Source organism: Punctularia strigosozonata (assembly GCF_000264995.1).
Source record: "Punctularia strigosozonata HHB-11173 SS5 unplaced genomic scaffold PUNSTscaffold_10, whole genome shotgun sequence".
In the NCBI taxonomy this organism is placed as follows: domain Eukaryota; kingdom Fungi; phylum Basidiomycota; class Agaricomycetes; order Corticiales; family Punctulariaceae; genus Punctularia; species Punctularia strigosozonata.
This window is the reverse complement of record NW_006767442.1, coordinates 110,224-126,510: the sequence shown is the minus strand read 5'-3', so window position 1 is coordinate 126,510 and position 16,287 is coordinate 110,224. Positions and strand designations below refer to the sequence as shown.

Below are 16,287 nucleotides of genomic sequence, written 5' to 3'. Positions count from 1 at the left end.
TTCTTGGGCCTCTCCTTCGCCTTGGACTTGCTCCGCCGGAAGCGGTTGAGAGATGCCGTGCGGAAGACGGAGACGAGGGACGTTGACGAAGGCGAGGAGGGCACGGCGAGCGGTGGCGCCGAGGTTGGCGTGGGCGGCAGTGGCTTCTTGACGACAAAGGAGCGGGTATGCAAGGGAGATTGCGATTGAGAGTAGTGCGAGGAGGCGGATGTGGTGAGCGACGTCAGGCTGGCGCAGCTCGCGCTGGGGCTGGGTCCGAACCCGTACGATGTGCGTACTGCGACGAGATGCATTCGTTAGATGCGTGCCCATGCTCTACGAGATAGCGGACTCACGTGAGTCCGCGTCCGAGGTATCGCGGTCGGGGTCGTGAACGTGGTGGTACGCATGAGCGAGAGGCGAGGGCGCAGGGTGGCCGTACGGCGTGCCCACTGCTGTAGGCGGTGGAGACGTCTTGGGGGTCATCGCTGTGACGGGCGTGGGCACATGGGTGGAGGCAGCTGCGGCGACGAGCATGCTGGCGGCGGCGTCCAGACGCAGGTTCAAAGCCGGCGAGGAAGCTTTGGCACGCATCCTTCTGAGCGAGCCAGGTCCTTTCTGCTTCCCGCCGAGGCCGGCGACGGTGTTGGCGTGTCTGAGGGACGCGCCAGGCGGTCTGTCGTTCTCGTTCGGCGGGCGATACGCCATCACTGGTGGCTGGTACTGAGAGAGAGGCGAAAGGGGATTGACGGAAAGGAGTCGGAGTTACGTGACGCTTCGGGCGGTTCGTGGTTCTGGGTTGGGTTCGAAGGGGGGAACGTGTTGCTGCCCTGGCCAGATGGACTTATACACGCGCTGGGACAAAGGAACGGCGTTGGCTGCGTGGCCTGCCTTGCGCTCTCGCTTATCCCGAGCGGCCCTCGCATGGCCACGGGCATGGCGAGGGGGTCGTGGCACAGTCACGTGCCATTTCTACCACGTCATGGGACTCTTAGACTTCAAATGCATGGAAAGCGCTTGGAATATCGACCAAAAGACGAATAAGATTCACTTGAGAATACAAGGTCGTGAAGCAAGGGAACTGGTGGGGTGACGGCGCGAGATCGAGTGCCATCTCACCGAGGGAAACGAATCCTCCAGTACCGACGATGCATTGAACAAGAAGCCAGGCTCAGGCCGAGGCAAGAACAAAGAATGCTCCATTCCTCCCGCCAGCACCGACAATACGCCAAAGGAGCAGTCGGATTCGGGTTTTGGCTCAGAGCTTCCGCTCGACTTCGGGTTTGTCTTCTTTGTGGAGCCGATGTTCGCGCGGGGCAGAGTCTGCCAGATTGTTTCGGTCCAGTCTCCCCTTCCTAAGCGCGTTGCGAGAGGCAGGCGAAGCTGCTGCGAAACACGGACTACACCTCGGAGTACGTCCCTCGCATAGAGGAGAACGCCCCTTGGCTACCGTGCCTCGTCGTACACAGGCCTCCTCCCCCTAGTCAGCGGCGGCACCCGGCCCAGAATGACGCCCGCCCTGCCCTCCGCGAGTCGGACGGCCTCTCCAAAGGCACTCCACACCTCGTCGTCCATCAGCCGATGCCGTGCCCGCTTCGCCTCCTTGTTCTCCGTCCGCTTGTCCCGCGGCGGCGGGTGCGGTGTGTACTCCAGACTGTTAGGCGCGAGGCGGGGGTTCCAACGCGGGAGGAGCGCGATCGCCGCGCGCCTGTTCTGCACCGCGCGGTGGTGCTCGAGGCGGGAGAGCACGGTCAGATTACGCGTGAGCTGGTGACCGAGTCCGTGCGAGCGCGCGGAGGAGTAGAGCAGCGAGAGCGTGTTGTCCACTGCGTTCGTTCGTCAGTCTGCCGTGCGGAACAGGAGGGGTTCGATGCGACGCACTGCGAGCCTCGAATGTCCGCATCCATGCTGCGTCCGCGTCGGAGGGCGGCGATGGGCGCCGTAGGACGGAGGCGGCCTCCTCGAACGGCGCCCTGTACAGACGACGCAATGCGCGCGCCGACGTGGGCTGGTGCAGCACGGCTGCGGATGCCGTCCTGAGCAGCAGACGGTACAGCGACCTGAACGTCGGCGGGAGACGAGACGGTGTCATCGGTGAGATTGAAAAGTCGCCCGGGCCGCTGCTATCCGACGCGACTGGTTGTTTCTCCTCCACCGCGTCGCTTGCATGTGTTCACTGCTATAGGTCCCTCTCGTCATAATGAACGTCTCGCGCTTTATCCGAGAATGAGTTTTGTCGGAAGCAATCTGCAGCTGGGGCGAGAGTCATGCGGCCCTCTATGCTCGCGCGAAGTTGATCCATTCAGTCGCTGCTCATCTATTCCATGGACCCAGCTGATAGAGAAGGCAAGCCGCATATGACCTGCGTTCGTCTTCTTCGCCTTGCTCGACCTGCGATGCTGCCCGCGGCCCGTCCCCGTTCGCCGCCGTACAACGCGGTCCGCTCGATGCTCCAGTATTCTGTAGTATAAGATCCGACGTCCAGCAACTACCAGCCTACCGATCCGTCATGTATACGCTCCCTCTCTCGGTAGCATTGCTCGCCATTGCGCTGCCGGCGCTCGGAGGCCGCTCTCCCTCTCTTGTCGCCCGCGCGAGCAGTTGCACGCTCGCTGCCGCCGGCTCTGGCAAAGACGACGCGCCCGCCTTCCTCGCCGCTGTCAAGAGCTGTGACACCACCATCGTCCCGAAGGGCGTTACCTTGAACATCTCCTCGCCATTGGACATGACCGGCATCAACAACAAGCACATCGTACGTGTTCTCGTTCCATCAGGATACGGGCAGCCCCCTGATCATACACCACAGAACATCCAGGGAAAGATTTCGTTCAATCCCGACCTCGGTTACTGGACCGGAGTACGTGACGCAATCATTTCCCTGATGATGCTGCGACGCTGACGTACGCTCTAGCACGCGTTTTACGTCCCGTTCCAAGCACAGCTGGCGTTCTGGCTCCTCGGAGGTGAACCTGTCCACGAGCGCAGCGCTCCTCTCTCTGACCGCACATCATCCGAAAGGCAACCATATCCTCCTTGACGGCGGCGGAACTCTCGATGGCCAAGGTCAGGCCTGGTACGACGCATTGTGAGGACCCACTGAAATCACTGGAACAAATCGAAGCTGACCATGATGATGCTGTCCCTTCAGCGCCAGCAATAGTTCGCTTGGCCGGCCTATCATCCTCACCGTCTCCAACGCGAGCGACGTGACGGTGCAGAACATCGCCATGGTCAACGCGCCCGAGTGGTTCAACCTCGTGAGTTGACATCTGCGCTGACACACGCCTTATCGGACGATCTTGGCCGTGCATTGGTAGGTGAACGAAGCCAAAGGCGTTGTATTCGACAATGTCACGCTCAGCGCCGTGTCCACGTCCAAGAACGCCGCGAAGAACACGGATGGTTGGGACATCTACCGGTGCGCTCGCGCGCTTTCCCTGAACCTGCCCCATACCTAACGAATTGTGCGCCCACAGGAGCGACAATGTGACGATCAAAAACTCGAACATCAACAACGGCGACGACTGTGTCTCCTTCAAGCCGAGTGAGCTGGTTCGGATACACTGGCGATGCTCTTGACATTCTGACATCGTGGCAGATACTACCAACGTGCTCGTTTCCAATCTGCAATGTAACGGCTCTCATGGAATTTCGGTTGGTTCCTTTCAGAGTCACTCCGCTTCGATGCTCATCCTACCCAAATTCAGGTCGGTTCTCTCGGCCAATACGCCGGCGTCTACGATATAGTCGAGAACGTCCTCGCCACGTACGCCACCCTCTAATTTACCCTCGATATCTCCCAGCTTATGCGGCGCTTCAGCGACATCAAGATGTCCAACGCGCAGAACGGCGCGCGTATCAAGGCCTGGGCCGGAAAAGGCGTCGGGAGCGGCATCGTCAAAAACGTCACCTTTACTAACTTTATCGAGTCCAACGTCGACAACCCGATCGTCATCGACCAGTGCTACGAGACTTCAGCCTCGGACTGCTCCGAGTATCCGTCCAACACGTATATTCAGGACGTCTGGTTCGACAGGTTCGTGTTGCCTCCTACCGTTCGAAGATATGTTGACAGCGGATGCCGTTTCCTCCATACGCGTAGCATATCCGGAACGTCGTCCGGCAAGGAAAAGTCTGTGGTGGGCTCGTTGTCATGCTCACCCGACGGACGTTGCTCCGACATCAACGCCAACAACCTCACGCTGTCGTAAGTGTCCACTTGTTCTTGCCCTTCCTCCCATTCTGAGGGCGGCTTGCGCTCCCTTAGACCGCCCTCGAAGTACGGAGCGGCGACGTACACCTGCCAGAACGTTAACATCACAGGGACCTCCGCGGGGCTGTTCCCCGCGTGCTCGACGACATGATCATATCGATGGATTGCTCCATTTGCTGTTCAATCATATCAGCGTGAGAAACAAGTGCGGAGGTCGACTGTCCTTCTACCTGTCAGTGTCTCAAGCCTCGCCTGGTCACACAACCAACGTGTTCAGGTAACGGTCTGATTTACATACGCATATGTCACAGGCATGGGTATCTCAAAGTCCCTTCCGCAATGACTGGCTCTGCAGTCTAAGACACGACGCCTTTCAAGCGCCTACTATCCACGAACGAAGCCCTCCTGCTGCTCATTCGAGAGCTCCTCCAGGCTCTTCTGCTTCGTCTCCGGTACCAGCAACGTCGACGCGATTCCTGTCAACATAAACAAGGCCATGATCTCCAAGCTGAAAATGTATAACGCCGTTCAGCTTGTGCGGTCGGTAGAAAGCGAAGGCACGCACATGTGTCCGAGGAACTGATTCTGGCCTCCTCGGTCCTTGAGTAGTGTGAAACCTACTTGGGCCAAGATCGCGCCGATTTTGCCGGAGGTCGCGGAGATGCCGTGCGCTGTCGAACGATATCGCGTCGGAAACGCCTCCCCCGGGATGACGAACGTGGTAGTGTTGGGACCAAAGTTCTGGAAGAAGTTGGCGAGACAGTACAGGGCAACGAAGCCTGCGCTGCCGCTCGAGGATGAGTGACTGCAATCGCCAGCGAGTTTGTGATATCCAAAGCCTGTTTCAAGGTTAAGAGGATGTCAATGAGGCGAGAGGAGGCACATACCCATGATGGCGAACAGGACAGCGAGCACCGCAAAATCCATGAGCTGTATGGGTTTCCGGCCCCACCGATCGATGAAGAAGAAACACGCCCAATAGCCGGGTATGAGGCCAGCAACGGAAAGGATCAGGTTGCCCACAGCGACGTTGTGCATGTTCTGGAAGGCCCTGCTCGCGGTCATGGGTGGAAATCGGTCCGGAGAGACATTGCACTGGGTGAACGTGCTCCCGCCACCGAAGTGGATGGCGGTGAGAACGACGGCGGAGTTCAGACCCAGACCATAGAACGCGATCTGGCGAGAATCATCCAGTTAACAGACAGCATGAAGAGCGCGCTCTGATGGAAAAGGCTTACGTCTAACGCAAACCACGACCACGATGTGCCGAACAGCATTCTGAGGTTTCGCCACCTGGAAAAGTGAGCGATGAAGTCGCGCTTCGACGCTTGCGGGACGTCGATCCGCTGCACGACGGCGTCTTCGGTGATGATGTATGCGCCATCGCTGAGCACGCGGTCAACATCCGCCGTTGCCCGCGCTAGGTTTCGCTCGATGTCCATCGTGAACCGTGGCGTCTCCGGGATCGTCAGGCGAAAATAGAGCGCTATGGCCGCCGGGACGCAACCAATGCCTATGAGTAGCCGCCACATAGAGTCCACGTGCGGGAACAGCGTAGGGTCATCGTGCAGGATGGATGACTTGTACCCGCTCACGATGATGTAGGCAACGAGTGCGGAGGCTGGACATGCACAGGGTGAGTACGTTTGGGGGAGGGTGTGCTATCACGGCTCACTGAACGTTCCCCATCCTTGGCAAGCGACCACCGCCGTCATCATTCGGCCCCTCATGCGCGTTGACGCGAACTCAGAAGTGATCACTGCTGTCAACGGATAATCTCCACCGACGCCTACTCCAAGCTGTGTGTCGGGGCGGTCAGTGACTCTCGGCAGAAGCGGTGACTGCCTCTTACGAAAACTCTCCACACGACCAGCGCGGCGATAACGTTTACGGCCTGACTGCCCCCTGCCATAGCTTGACCAAAAGTCGCAACGATGATCACGATCAACTCATAACCATCTGGGAGGACCGTGAGTCACATTGGCCACGATCCTGACTAACCCCAATACTCACACATCCGCTTCCGACCCACTAGAGACACGCGATGAGCGCACGAACACAGCAGGAAAGAGACGTACTGACCAATATCGGCGAGCCAGCCAAAGGATAGCTGCCCGACCAACGTCCCACAAAGGGCGGCCACCTTGATACCAAGATCTTGGGTAGAAGAAAGTTGTGTATTGCGACCCGTAGGATCGTAAACTAGACCGAGCATGGTCGAAGCAATGTTGATGGCGAATAGGTCATATCTGCTCCCAGCGTTAGCGCTATACCACGAACAGTGGCTTGACCAGACACCTACGCATCTGTGAAGAAGCCGATACCTGCAACAAGGCAAACTCGGAGGTGAAATAACCTGCTGTTCGTCAGCTTCTCATACGAAATATGGGTTATGGTGTATGCCCACGTGAACGGGGTCGTGTCGACCTCTTCGAGTTTGGCTCGTCTGCGCTCGTCGAGTTCGTGAACCGTGGGTTTCTTCAGCAGACTGGCACTATTGACGGGCTCCAGCTCAACGCCGTAGTCGGACATGGTCACAGAGTTGCGTAGGATATCGAGCCACGGCGCCGATCAAGACACTATAAGGCGACATGCATAAAGTCCCGAAGGTGGAATCCCACTCGTGCACATCAGAACTGTGCGCATAGCATCGCCCTGAGCGAACACCTCGTCCACGGCCTTGAGGCAGTGTTCCTCCACATTGAGCTTGGCCAGCAACGTGCGTGGGCGACAACGAATCATCGTGCATACTCAGAGTGAGAGATACGTGTTGCGATTTGATGTTTCTGGATGGTGGATCTCGGGCGGCGTGAATGCTGTTGCCCGTCACTGCACGAAGGAGCCAGCGCCGGTGCGGAAATAGAGCATCACTATATATGTTGCCTAGACGGGACGGGCCAGATGTATCGTGCTTTACAGTCGAAGAACTGCATTGATCAGAACGGGCGCGGGCGCCACCGATAGTTGTGCGCGGAGAGGGCTGTTTCGACCCATGCAACTTTCGCAGGAGCAGCGGAACCGACGCAGCGCAGGTAAGTGACACGCATATGTAGCCCAACAGCTTAAGCCAGTTTTATTGGTGGATCATGGGGCCCGTGTCGTACAGCTCGGCAGAGAATAAGTACTTAAGCTCCAGTTTCTCATCGTCTGGTGCACGAGGCTCCAAGCCAAGCTGCAGCAAACAATGGAATCACCTGACTGGTGCCATCGTCCGTATATAAGGCTCGCGGCGACATCTGTATTTCCTTACCACTCTGGCCTTTTGGCTTAGATCAAGTGTAGTATCTGTTCTTAATAGTTTAACCACTATTATGGAGGCATCGCCTCCATTATTGGTTATCTAATTTTTGCCGCCCTTGTCCTTCGAGCTCTGCTTGCATCTCGTTGGCGCGATGTCCTTGGTATTGCAGTACCGCCTTGTGACGTCGGGGGATCCCCATCCTTTCTTTTCTCACATGCCTTTTGCAGCCTCTTATCAGGGGATAGCATGGCTGAGGGAAATGAATCGAACGGGCTTTCATTTATGTTTCTCATCTTTCGTATGTGCTACTAGTTGAGGCACAGCGGTATATTCCATCGTTCATAATAGGTCGTCTAATAGGTCAAGGATAATTGCCGGTGCTGGTGGAACAAAGAGGACAGAAGGTTCCAGGAAGGCAACTGCTGTAATTTTGTTCAACGGATCAGTAGTCTGGCAACCCAGTCGAAGAATGCACGATCGTGACACACGGGAAACACGAAGCACTCGACGTCGGTGTCGGTGTGATTGTCACAATCTCGCATACTCGCGGACATGGTACGCCGGGCGGGCAACTGGTACAATAATGTTACTCAAGCATCTTCGCAAAACCAGCGAGGCACGATAAACTCACGTAGCACATACAAGCGACGTTGTTGGCTCCGTTGTCGATGTCGGTGTTACGGTGATAATGTGGCACAAACGTGGGCAGGGCACTCCGGGTTTACAGCTAATTTCTCCGAAGTCAGCGAAGGGAACTGGGCACACGTCAACACACGAACGTTTCGCAGACTCCGGTGGTGATCGGCGTAAGAGTCGGAGCGAGCGTTGTACTCGGTTCAACTACGCAGAAATCGGGGCATGGCACGCCAGGAAGGCAACTGTGGACCCAGTTATATGGCGACAGAAGTGCGAGACTCTGACTGAACATACGATGGACCCAGGCAGCTTCTCGCGACGACGTGCGGGGCTGCGGTGGAGCTGAACATGAACAGAATTTGTCAATGTCGCCAACTTACAACGCTCACACGCAAGGGACAACTCACAGCCTGACCAAGGCGGCGACAAGGAGGACGTTGGCGATGTTCATCATCGGACAGTTGTGCGGAAGTGAGAACCAAGGATCGACTCGCCTGCTGACCACTCGTGCGCCCCCCCCCGACCTTTATACATGTATTCGGGTTCCGCGTACTGCATATGAAATGCAACAGGGACCGCAGCCACGCTCCCGTTCACGCCTATGTCCATTTGCCGTCGAACCGTGCCGCCGTTAGGACGAAGAGGCTGCCAGGCACGGCTGCTGCTTTTGTTGATGCGTTGTGCGCCCGGAGTCGCTCCGCATTCTTCGGATGCCATGCGTCAATGATATTCATCGGTTACTGAGATCGTGAGCCTGGGCGTGGCAAAGGTCGTGATCAGCGCCCATCAACTCCTGGCAAACGGATGAATAACGTACACCTCAAAGGCACTCATGCTGTCAGGCGTGTAGCATAAGAGGTGAAGGCAAAAGTTGCCTTCATTACGCATCTCGAGATTCTGCAGAACAGGCACAGTCGCACGTAGGGAGAGCGTGCCCGTGGACGACCCAGGGCTGCTGTCGTTTCAGTCCGGCAAGTTGGTGCACGCCCAAGCGACCCGTGGTCACAACGATGACTCTGCCTTAGCATTCCGCAAGAGCACACAGGACACGCACAGCCAGCACTAGTGGGGCTGCCCAATTCGACCATGTTCTATAACAATGACGACGTTTGGTTGAACGCGCCGACGGAACCTCGTTGTGGAGATACTCGACGGATTGGTCTGTCCGAAGCATTTTGTCAGCACTTTAATCAGATTTGGGCAGTGTGACACAGACTGGGCTTCGAGCTTGAGGTAATGAGGTTGCTGGCGTTGCCGTCGTGCCCTAGAGCTCGTGATGAAATTCAAGGCCGGCAAACAGACGAAGCATCGATCCGCATCGCTGAACTGCACCTCCTGATGGTCTCAAAGAAATCGAAGGTCGTCCACTCTTTGATAATCATGATGCGAGATGTGCAATGCATTAGTGCTGCGTGCATATAGATGTGGTATGCATATCCAAACCGTAAGTCCGCAGTGATGAAAGATCGTAATGGTTCGTCAATCAAGTCTCTACCTCCTACCTCTTTCTCTCAATGATACACGTCCGCGCCCTCCTCTTCTAGTTCGACCGGCGCCGTCTGCGGTGGAGTGCTCGGAATCGCGCCCTTCTCACTCGTCTGGGGTGCCGGCGTGTGATGCGGCGCAGGCTCGGGATTAGTGCGCTCCCAGTCCCTGAGCTGCTGCTCGAACGACTCCCAGGTGAGCCGCCCGACCAGCTCGCCGCCGTACTCATGGTCGTCAGGGATGGACTGGAGGCCCGACTTAGGGTCGACGTTAGAGTCGGATGTGGGCTTCTCTGGCGCTGTCGTGGGCGCTGGCGCTGGAGTTGGGTCAGACGAAGGGGCATCCGCTGAAGGATCGTCGGTGGTGGGTGGTGTAGGCACTTGTACCCGTACGACACTGCAATCCGCGTAGAGCGCTCCCGGTTTCAAGATTTCCTCGCCTCTCCTTTTGGGGACCAGAGACGTCGGGCCAGTGCTCGCGTTTTCGAGAGACTTAAACGGTGTAGGGAGGAATAGCACATGCAGGACAGATTGCAGGGCCACAGAAGACGATTTGGTGAAGATGAAGAGGACGGGTTGGAGAAGGATATATCTGAACGCTCGTATTAGCACTCGATCAAAGCAAATTCAAAGGGACACAATCACGTACATCAATAATCCGAGCCACGAAAATGTTGTGGCCGAATCGCGGTCGGCACCTAAGATTCTCGATACGGTGTCCGAACGACTGATTCCAGGAGAGACAGAAACGGCGACAATGTTCGAGCGCTGCGCTTGTCCGCTCACAACGGGGATAGTGCTGCTTTCGCTCTCCGTCGGGGGAGGGGCTGACCGGTTAGGGAGAGCGTCGAGGATCCGTTGGAGGTGACGGGTGAGTATGGCGGTCCTCAGAGCGCGATGGCCCTCCAGGATGTAAACAGACGACGACGCGGGAGAGGGAGGTGTGGGGATCGCGTGGGAAGATGTTGGCGAAGAATGAGGGGGAGAGGGAGCAAGCGGGAGCGAAGACATCGGAGAGTAGTGCGGCGCGGCGGCGGCGTAGAAGGGGTTAACCACGTTAACGATGCGGATGTCACGTTCAACGGGCGCGACTAGCAGCGCAGGGAGGAGAAGAGTGGTGATCAAGAAGGTGGCCATAGACCCTGCTTCGCGCTCCTTCTCGTCTTGCCTCCGGGTTTCGTCTGTGGATCCGAGTACGGCGCCGATGTGCTGGTATTCGTGCGCGAAGACGATGGCATCCAGTCGGGTCTCGTTCCCGGTGAGGAACTTGGTGCAGAACGCTTTGATTGATGCGGGAGATTTGAGGTCGCATTCGTCAGCGAAGATCTGGTCGTTAGACGTCTGGGTGCGCAGGAGCTCGACGAGGAGTTCGACGCGGGGGGAGTTGATGGGCTCAGAGGAGAGAAGAATGAGGTGGGCACCCCTCTGAGCTAACTGCTGCGCCAAGGTCAAGCCCAAGGGCGTGAATCCACCCTATGATAGACTGATGAGCTTGCAGCTTGTAGAGATGACGCTACTTATTCACCGTGAGCAGGACGGTCCTAGCATGCAAGTCCCGCTCGCGGTCAGTGGTCCGGCCCTGCGCAAATGCTCGGATGACAACCGTCCCGACTACCACAGCCGCAGCATGCTTGTAGTAGTTCGACGGAAGGACAGCATTCAAGGTCGCACCCAATATTTTGAGGACCATCCTCCTTGCGATGTGGTGGCAGAGGATGGAGTGATGGAATGCAGTGCACGCGTCGGACGCGTTCTGCTGCTGCAGCCCTTTCTCAGTCGCGCCCTTCGCGCAAAATCACCAAGGTCGACATGTCGCTCAAGGTCCCGAAGGCGAACAACATCCAGCTATTCAAGGATGGGTACAAGGTGCATTACATTGACCTGTATGGTGGCGTACACATTGCTGATGTAAGGGTGGTTTGGTAGCATATTTCTGGATTGGAGGATGCCGTTCTCCGCAACATCCAGGCAGTGAACGAGCTCTCCGATCTTGTCAGGACATCTTTCGGCCCCAATGGTACGCAACTTCCTCACTAACACGTATGAATCGCTTTCGATAACCCAAAGCACAGGCCGGAATAAACTCCTCATCAACCATCTTGGCAAACTATTCGTCACCTCGGATGCTGCGACGATCATCCGCGAGATCGAGGTTGTGCACCCAGCCGCAAAGCTGTTGGTCATGGCAAGTCAGGCGCAGGAGCAAGAGGTGTGTAGTACATACCACCTCCATCGACCGAAGGACTGACATTTGGCTCGCAAGATGGGTGATGCCACCAACACGGTTCTCATCTTTGCCGGAGAGCTACTCAAAAAGGCGGAACATCTGCTCATAATGGGCCTCCACCCATCCGAAGTAATCAAGGGTTATGAACTCGCGAGCACTAGAGCTTTGGCCGAACTCGAGAGTACGTGCTGTGCATCCGGTACTCTTACTCGCAATTTACTCATTATTTTCAGAGCTGTCGACTTCATCTCTTGCATCTCCTCTTAACCTATCCTCCCTTGCTATTGCTGTCAAGCCATCTATTGCATCCAAGCAATATGGTCAAGAAGACACTTTGGCCGCGTTGGTAGCGGAAGCCGCCCTTGCCGTCATGCCTGAAAATCCCAAGAACTTCAACGTTGACAATGTTCGTGTCGTCAAGATTATGGGTGGAAGCCTAGCCGGATCCAAGGTCGTCCAAGGTATGGTGTTCGGAAGAGAGCCGGAAGGTATGTTAGCGCTTGCCTTAAAGTTGGCGAGACATGGCTGAGATTTATCATTGTCTAGGGCACATCAAAAGAGTCGCCAAGGCGAAAGTAGCGGTTTACACGTGTGGATTGGACATCGCACAGACGGAAACCAAAGGAACCGTCCTGATCAAGAACGCGGACGAGATGTTGAACTTCACTCGGGGAGAGGAGAAACACATGGAGAAGGTTCATTTGCCCTTTCCCCTCTTGTACCGCGTAACTGATCCACATCGTCAGATCTTCAAAGAAATAGCCGACAGCGGTGTCAAAGTCATCGTCGCCGGCTCCTCTGTTGGCGAGCTCGCGCTGCATTACCTTGACCGTTTCAACATCGCTGTCCTCAAGGTGCTCTCCAAGTTCGAGCTCCGCCGGCTTTGTCGCGTCGTAAACGCTACCCCACTCGCGCGCATTGGCGCGCCTACGCCAGAGGAAGCGGGGAGCGTCGATATCTTTGAGTGCATCGAGGTCGGTGGTGACCGCGTGACTGTGCTGCGTCAGCTTGGGCCGGGTGACGAGGCGGAGGGCTTCGATCCGAGCGCTCCGGGTGAGAAGACACGAACAGCTACGATTGTGTTGCGTGGGGCGACGACGAACCACCTCGACGATCTCGAGCGCGCGGTTGACGACGGCGTTAATGTGATCAAGTCGCTGCTGAAGGACCCGCGACTCGTTCCGGGCGCGGGCGCCACGGAGTTGGAGCTCGCGAAGCGGATTGAACAATATGGAGCGGGATTACGAGGTCTGGCGCAGCACGCCGTGAAGCGGTATGCACAGGCGTTAGAGGTCGTGCCGCGAACGCTGGCCGAGAACGCGTTGGGCGGCGCCGAGGGAAATGAGGTTGTCAGCCGACTCTGGGCGAAGCATGAGCAGGCAGGCGGCGAGGCGTGGGGCGTCGACGTCGAAAAGGAGACAGATGGCACGTTGTCCGCGACGGAGTACAAAATCCTCGACCCCCTCGCGGCCAAGTCGTGGGCGATCAAGCTTGCGACGGAGGCGGCGACCTCCGTTCTTGCAGTCGACAGCATCATCATGAGCAAACCTGCAGGTGGCCCGAAAATCCCGCAGCAGGCGGGTAACTGGGACGAGGACTAGATCGAGCAACAGTTCTCGTAGACGACGCCACCAAAATGATATCTGTACAATGCTTGCTAATGGTACTGAATCGCGGGAGCAAGGAACCTTTTCAATGCTTGGTCTGATATTGAACCTGGAACGCCCAGGCTTCGGCACCGCCGGCTGGTTCAAGGTTCGTGGACGCCGGGATCGTGATAGTCAACAGCCCCGCATTACTATCCACGTTCCACTGCACTTCTTCTCCGTCACCCCCATTACCAAGATAGAAGATCTTATCCCCCGGTAGGATGGGGGTCCTCTCTGTAACCGTGAGCGTGGAGGAGCTGGCGCTTGTATTCAACTGGGGTTTGGTGAAGGAAACGACGCAGAACGACGTTGGCGTCGTCAGGAACCGGATATCAAAGGTGGAGTTCGCATTCCATGATTGTGAACCTTTGAACCAGTAGTCCTGCTCTATTGTTAGTGGTCAGATAACTAGCAAGAACGAACAGGCACGTACGGTGGCGTAAACACAATCCCCTGAGTTCGCCAACCATTCACCCGCAGCGAGCAGGTTGTTGGACATAGCTTCAATTATTTCACCCTCAGCATTGGGTCCAATATCCAGCAGGCTAGTTGCAATCTGATTAGCTGTCATGACAGTCGCGCAAGTTGAACCGACTGACAAATTTCCGTTCTTCGACACTATATCCACAAGCGACTGGACGATAGTAGTTGCGTTCTTATATTGCGAAGCGTTCGTGGCGCTGTTGAGTCCATAACTACACGACGGCGCAGATTTCAGTCCGCTTTTCTCGTGCGGGTAACTGAGCCTACATACCTGAACGGATCTAGCCGATTCCTGTGAGCAGGTAGCGTAGTCCACTGGACGTCAAAACTCACCCATTCCCTCGCTCGTCTCCCACTTGCGCGTCTGAATGGCATTGAATTTCGTGTACTCCGGGGTGTCAAAATCGGATTGCGGCACCCCACATCCTAGTTGAAGATCATAAGATAAACCGAGATGCTTGGTTCCACGCGCAGACGTACGATTGTTGATCGTGACTTGCTTCCCATGTGCCTGGGCGTGGTTATAGAATTGTGCTTCGAACTCCAGCGTCATATTCGGACCACCAATATCGCACCACTGAGCCAGAGCTCAGTTTCGCGCCTTGAGGCCTCGAAGGATCAACCGTACCATAATTTCCGTGTCGTATTTCTGAGCAAGCAGTAGCATCTGGGGAAGTTGTAGATCTTGTAGATAGTCGCTGATGTTCAGCCTGCCAGTGTATGGCTCCAGCTCAGACGCGTTGAAGGCGTTATGAGCCAGTCCGCCTGGCCATTCTGCGAAACCATACTTGGCGAAGTCGGGGTTGAACCTGATTGGGTGAGCACTTTAGCCTCTCCCCACCACAAGAACGCACGTTGGTCCTCTTACCATTCAGGCAGAGAATAGTAGGTCCCACGATGCAGATTTGGTTTCTCTTTCTTAGCAACAGTGAAGAGTTCGTCCACCAAATCACGTCCAGGGCCCAGATAAACACTTGCCCGATGAGTGGTGTTGCCAGAGTCGAACAAGGCATACCCGTCATGGTGTTTCTTGCGTACAATCAATGATAGAATCAAATGTTTCATTGACAACACTCACTGTTACGAGGACAAAGTACTTCGCCCCAGCTCTGTCGAAGAGATCCACCCACGAGCTAGCATTGAACTTGCTCGCAGTGAAGTTCACAATGAAATCGTCGTAAACCACATCCTGGTACATAAGCGATCAGCTTAATATATTGAACGTTCGACAATCGAGTCCCACTGGTCCGTAAGTCTGCAGATGGTGCTCCCAGGTTGGGCTGCTCGAGTTGGAAGGATTATGCAAGTCCCAGCTGACAGAATTGTGAGCCTTGAGAGCGAGAGGAGAGCAATTGTGTACGGACTCATACCACTCCGCGTATTGTTGTGGCGGAGCCCAAGCCGGATATGAGTATATCCCCCAATGAATGCTGCGGCAATGTAAGCTATGCCATGCTGGTCACCGATATCAATAGTTGTAGCACATACAATATACCATATTTCGCTTCGTTCCACTAGACCGTTGCGATAAGCGAGGTGACACCACTGAGTGATTAGCAGGTGCTCACCCAAGTGGGGGTCTCGTGTGTGAGAAGGAGGGAGGGGTCGTTTGACCAAACCCCCGGCAAAGGTGTTACGAGCCATCCGTCGGATTGACCGAGGGTGTTTCCAGTGTGGTCCTTGACAGTCACCGTAGCGTTGCCACTTGCACCATCAGCCACGAGAACATCTACACGAACACGGTCCGAAGCAACGAGGCGGTTGATAACCGCAGGTTTCACCGTCCGAAGTTGTGTGCCGGACAGTTCGATAGTGATGGGGTTCGTGATGGAGGTGTTCTCGGAAAACGCGTTGATTGGAAGCAGGTTATCCAACGTCACTTCAACGGCTTGCGCCCGCTTGCCGCCGACAGATTCCCATCTAGTCGTGAACCGCGCACGACGCACGGAAAGCAAAGGCCCTGCATCGTGAGAAGCATCCACTACCGATGGTGTCATGGATATAGCAAACAGATGCAGACGCGACGTTGCACCGCTCTGCGGCAGTGTGATGCTTGTCAACGCGTTGCGCGAGGGAAGAGACGTCGACCATTGCTGAATTGTTGTCGAGTTCCAGTCTACGTCGGAGCCGTTGGAGATGAACCGGAATGGGCTGCAAGATTATTAGCGTGTATGCGAATGAGCTCAGTTGCTTTCTTAACGTCAAAACAGCACCAGGACTGTCGCCCCAGCTCTTTGCGGCAACTACGTAATTCATCAACACCCGGTGAGAGGTGTTCGAGGCGGAAACTCACGCTGGAATTGCTCTGTCGTGTTGTCTGCATAAGTGAGGTTGAAATCTTTTTGATTAACCGAAAACAGGTCGACGCGACGTTC

General features: G+C 56.0%; 7 protein-coding genes across 7 annotated transcripts; 2 read left to right on the top strand and 5 right to left on the bottom strand.

Moving 5' to 3' along the window:
• Window positions 1-27: 27 nt before the first annotated feature.
• On the bottom strand, window positions 28-687 carry PUNSTDRAFT_136266 (uncharacterized protein; the record flags this gene model as incomplete). Its single annotated transcript, XM_007385821.1, has 2 exons — window positions 28-277; window positions 336-687. Coding segments are annotated over 2 exons (602 nt in total), but the record flags the coding sequence as incomplete, so codon positions are not given.
• A 325-nt stretch (window positions 688-1,012) lies between these two features.
• Window positions 1,013-2,091, bottom strand: PUNSTDRAFT_105383 (uncharacterized protein). The gene is made up of 2 exons (XM_007385820.1): window positions 1,861-2,091; window positions 1,013-1,805 (listed from the first exon to the last, which is right to left on the bottom strand). Exons 1-2 carry the CDS (start codon window positions 2,069-2,071, stop codon window positions 1,426-1,428), a joined length of 591 nt encoding a protein of 196 aa, XP_007385882.1. The 5' UTR covers window positions 2,072-2,091; the 3' UTR covers window positions 1,013-1,425.
• A 397-nt stretch (window positions 2,092-2,488) lies between these two features.
• On the top strand, window positions 2,489-4,343 carry PUNSTDRAFT_105379 (uncharacterized protein; the record flags this gene model as incomplete). The annotated part of the gene is made up of 12 exons (XM_007386349.1): window positions 2,489-2,731; window positions 2,786-2,836; window positions 2,891-2,942; window positions 2,998-3,064; window positions 3,128-3,236; window positions 3,297-3,397; window positions 3,456-3,523; window positions 3,578-3,633; window positions 3,687-3,745; window positions 3,800-4,015; window positions 4,082-4,186; window positions 4,247-4,343. The coding sequence occupies 12 exons, from the start codon at window positions 2,489-2,491 to the stop codon at window positions 4,341-4,343; spliced, it is 1,224 nt and encodes a 407-aa protein (XP_007386411.1).
• A 233-nt stretch (window positions 4,344-4,576) lies between these two features.
• PUNSTDRAFT_114981 (phosphate transporter) lies at window positions 4,577-6,724 on the bottom strand (the record flags this gene model as incomplete). Its single annotated transcript, XM_007385819.1, has 10 exons — window positions 4,577-4,700; window positions 4,758-5,031; window positions 5,080-5,368; window positions 5,431-5,813; window positions 5,868-5,991; window positions 6,045-6,151; window positions 6,206-6,223; window positions 6,275-6,441; window positions 6,495-6,548; window positions 6,600-6,724. The coding sequence occupies 10 exons, from the start codon at window positions 6,722-6,724 to the stop codon at window positions 4,577-4,579; spliced, it is 1,665 nt and encodes a 554-aa protein (XP_007385881.1).
• Window positions 6,725-9,469: 2,745 nt separating this feature from the next.
• PUNSTDRAFT_89954 (uncharacterized protein) lies at window positions 9,470-11,265 on the bottom strand. The gene is made up of 3 exons (XM_007385818.1): window positions 11,079-11,265; window positions 10,203-11,026; window positions 9,470-10,145 (listed from the first exon to the last, which is right to left on the bottom strand). The coding sequence occupies exons 1-3, from the start codon at window positions 11,241-11,243 to the stop codon at window positions 9,581-9,583; spliced, it is 1,554 nt and encodes a 517-aa protein (XP_007385880.1). The 5' UTR covers window positions 11,244-11,265; the 3' UTR covers window positions 9,470-9,580.
• A 78-nt stretch (window positions 11,266-11,343) lies between these two features.
• PUNSTDRAFT_127211 (T-complex protein 1) lies at window positions 11,344-13,729 on the top strand. Its single transcript, XM_007385817.1, has 7 exons — window positions 11,344-11,419; window positions 11,480-11,570; window positions 11,626-11,762; window positions 11,817-11,961; window positions 12,014-12,268; window positions 12,327-12,475; window positions 12,527-13,729. Exons 1-7 carry the CDS (start codon window positions 11,363-11,365, stop codon window positions 13,379-13,381), a joined length of 1,689 nt encoding a protein of 562 aa, XP_007385879.1. The 5' UTR covers window positions 11,344-11,362; the 3' UTR covers window positions 13,382-13,729.
• A 93-nt stretch (window positions 13,730-13,822) lies between these two features.
• Window positions 13,823-15,909, bottom strand: PUNSTDRAFT_45921 (glycoside hydrolase; the record flags this gene model as incomplete). The annotated part of the gene is made up of 12 exons (XM_007385816.1): window positions 13,823-13,837; window positions 13,863-13,974; window positions 14,029-14,124; window positions 14,184-14,193; window positions 14,246-14,338; window positions 14,393-14,489; window positions 14,541-14,721; window positions 14,781-14,941; window positions 14,991-15,101; window positions 15,156-15,342; window positions 15,401-15,426; window positions 15,481-15,909. The coding sequence occupies 12 exons, from the start codon at window positions 15,907-15,909 to the stop codon at window positions 13,823-13,825; spliced, it is 1,518 nt and encodes a 505-aa protein (XP_007385878.1).
• Window positions 15,910-16,287: the final 378 nt, after the last annotated feature.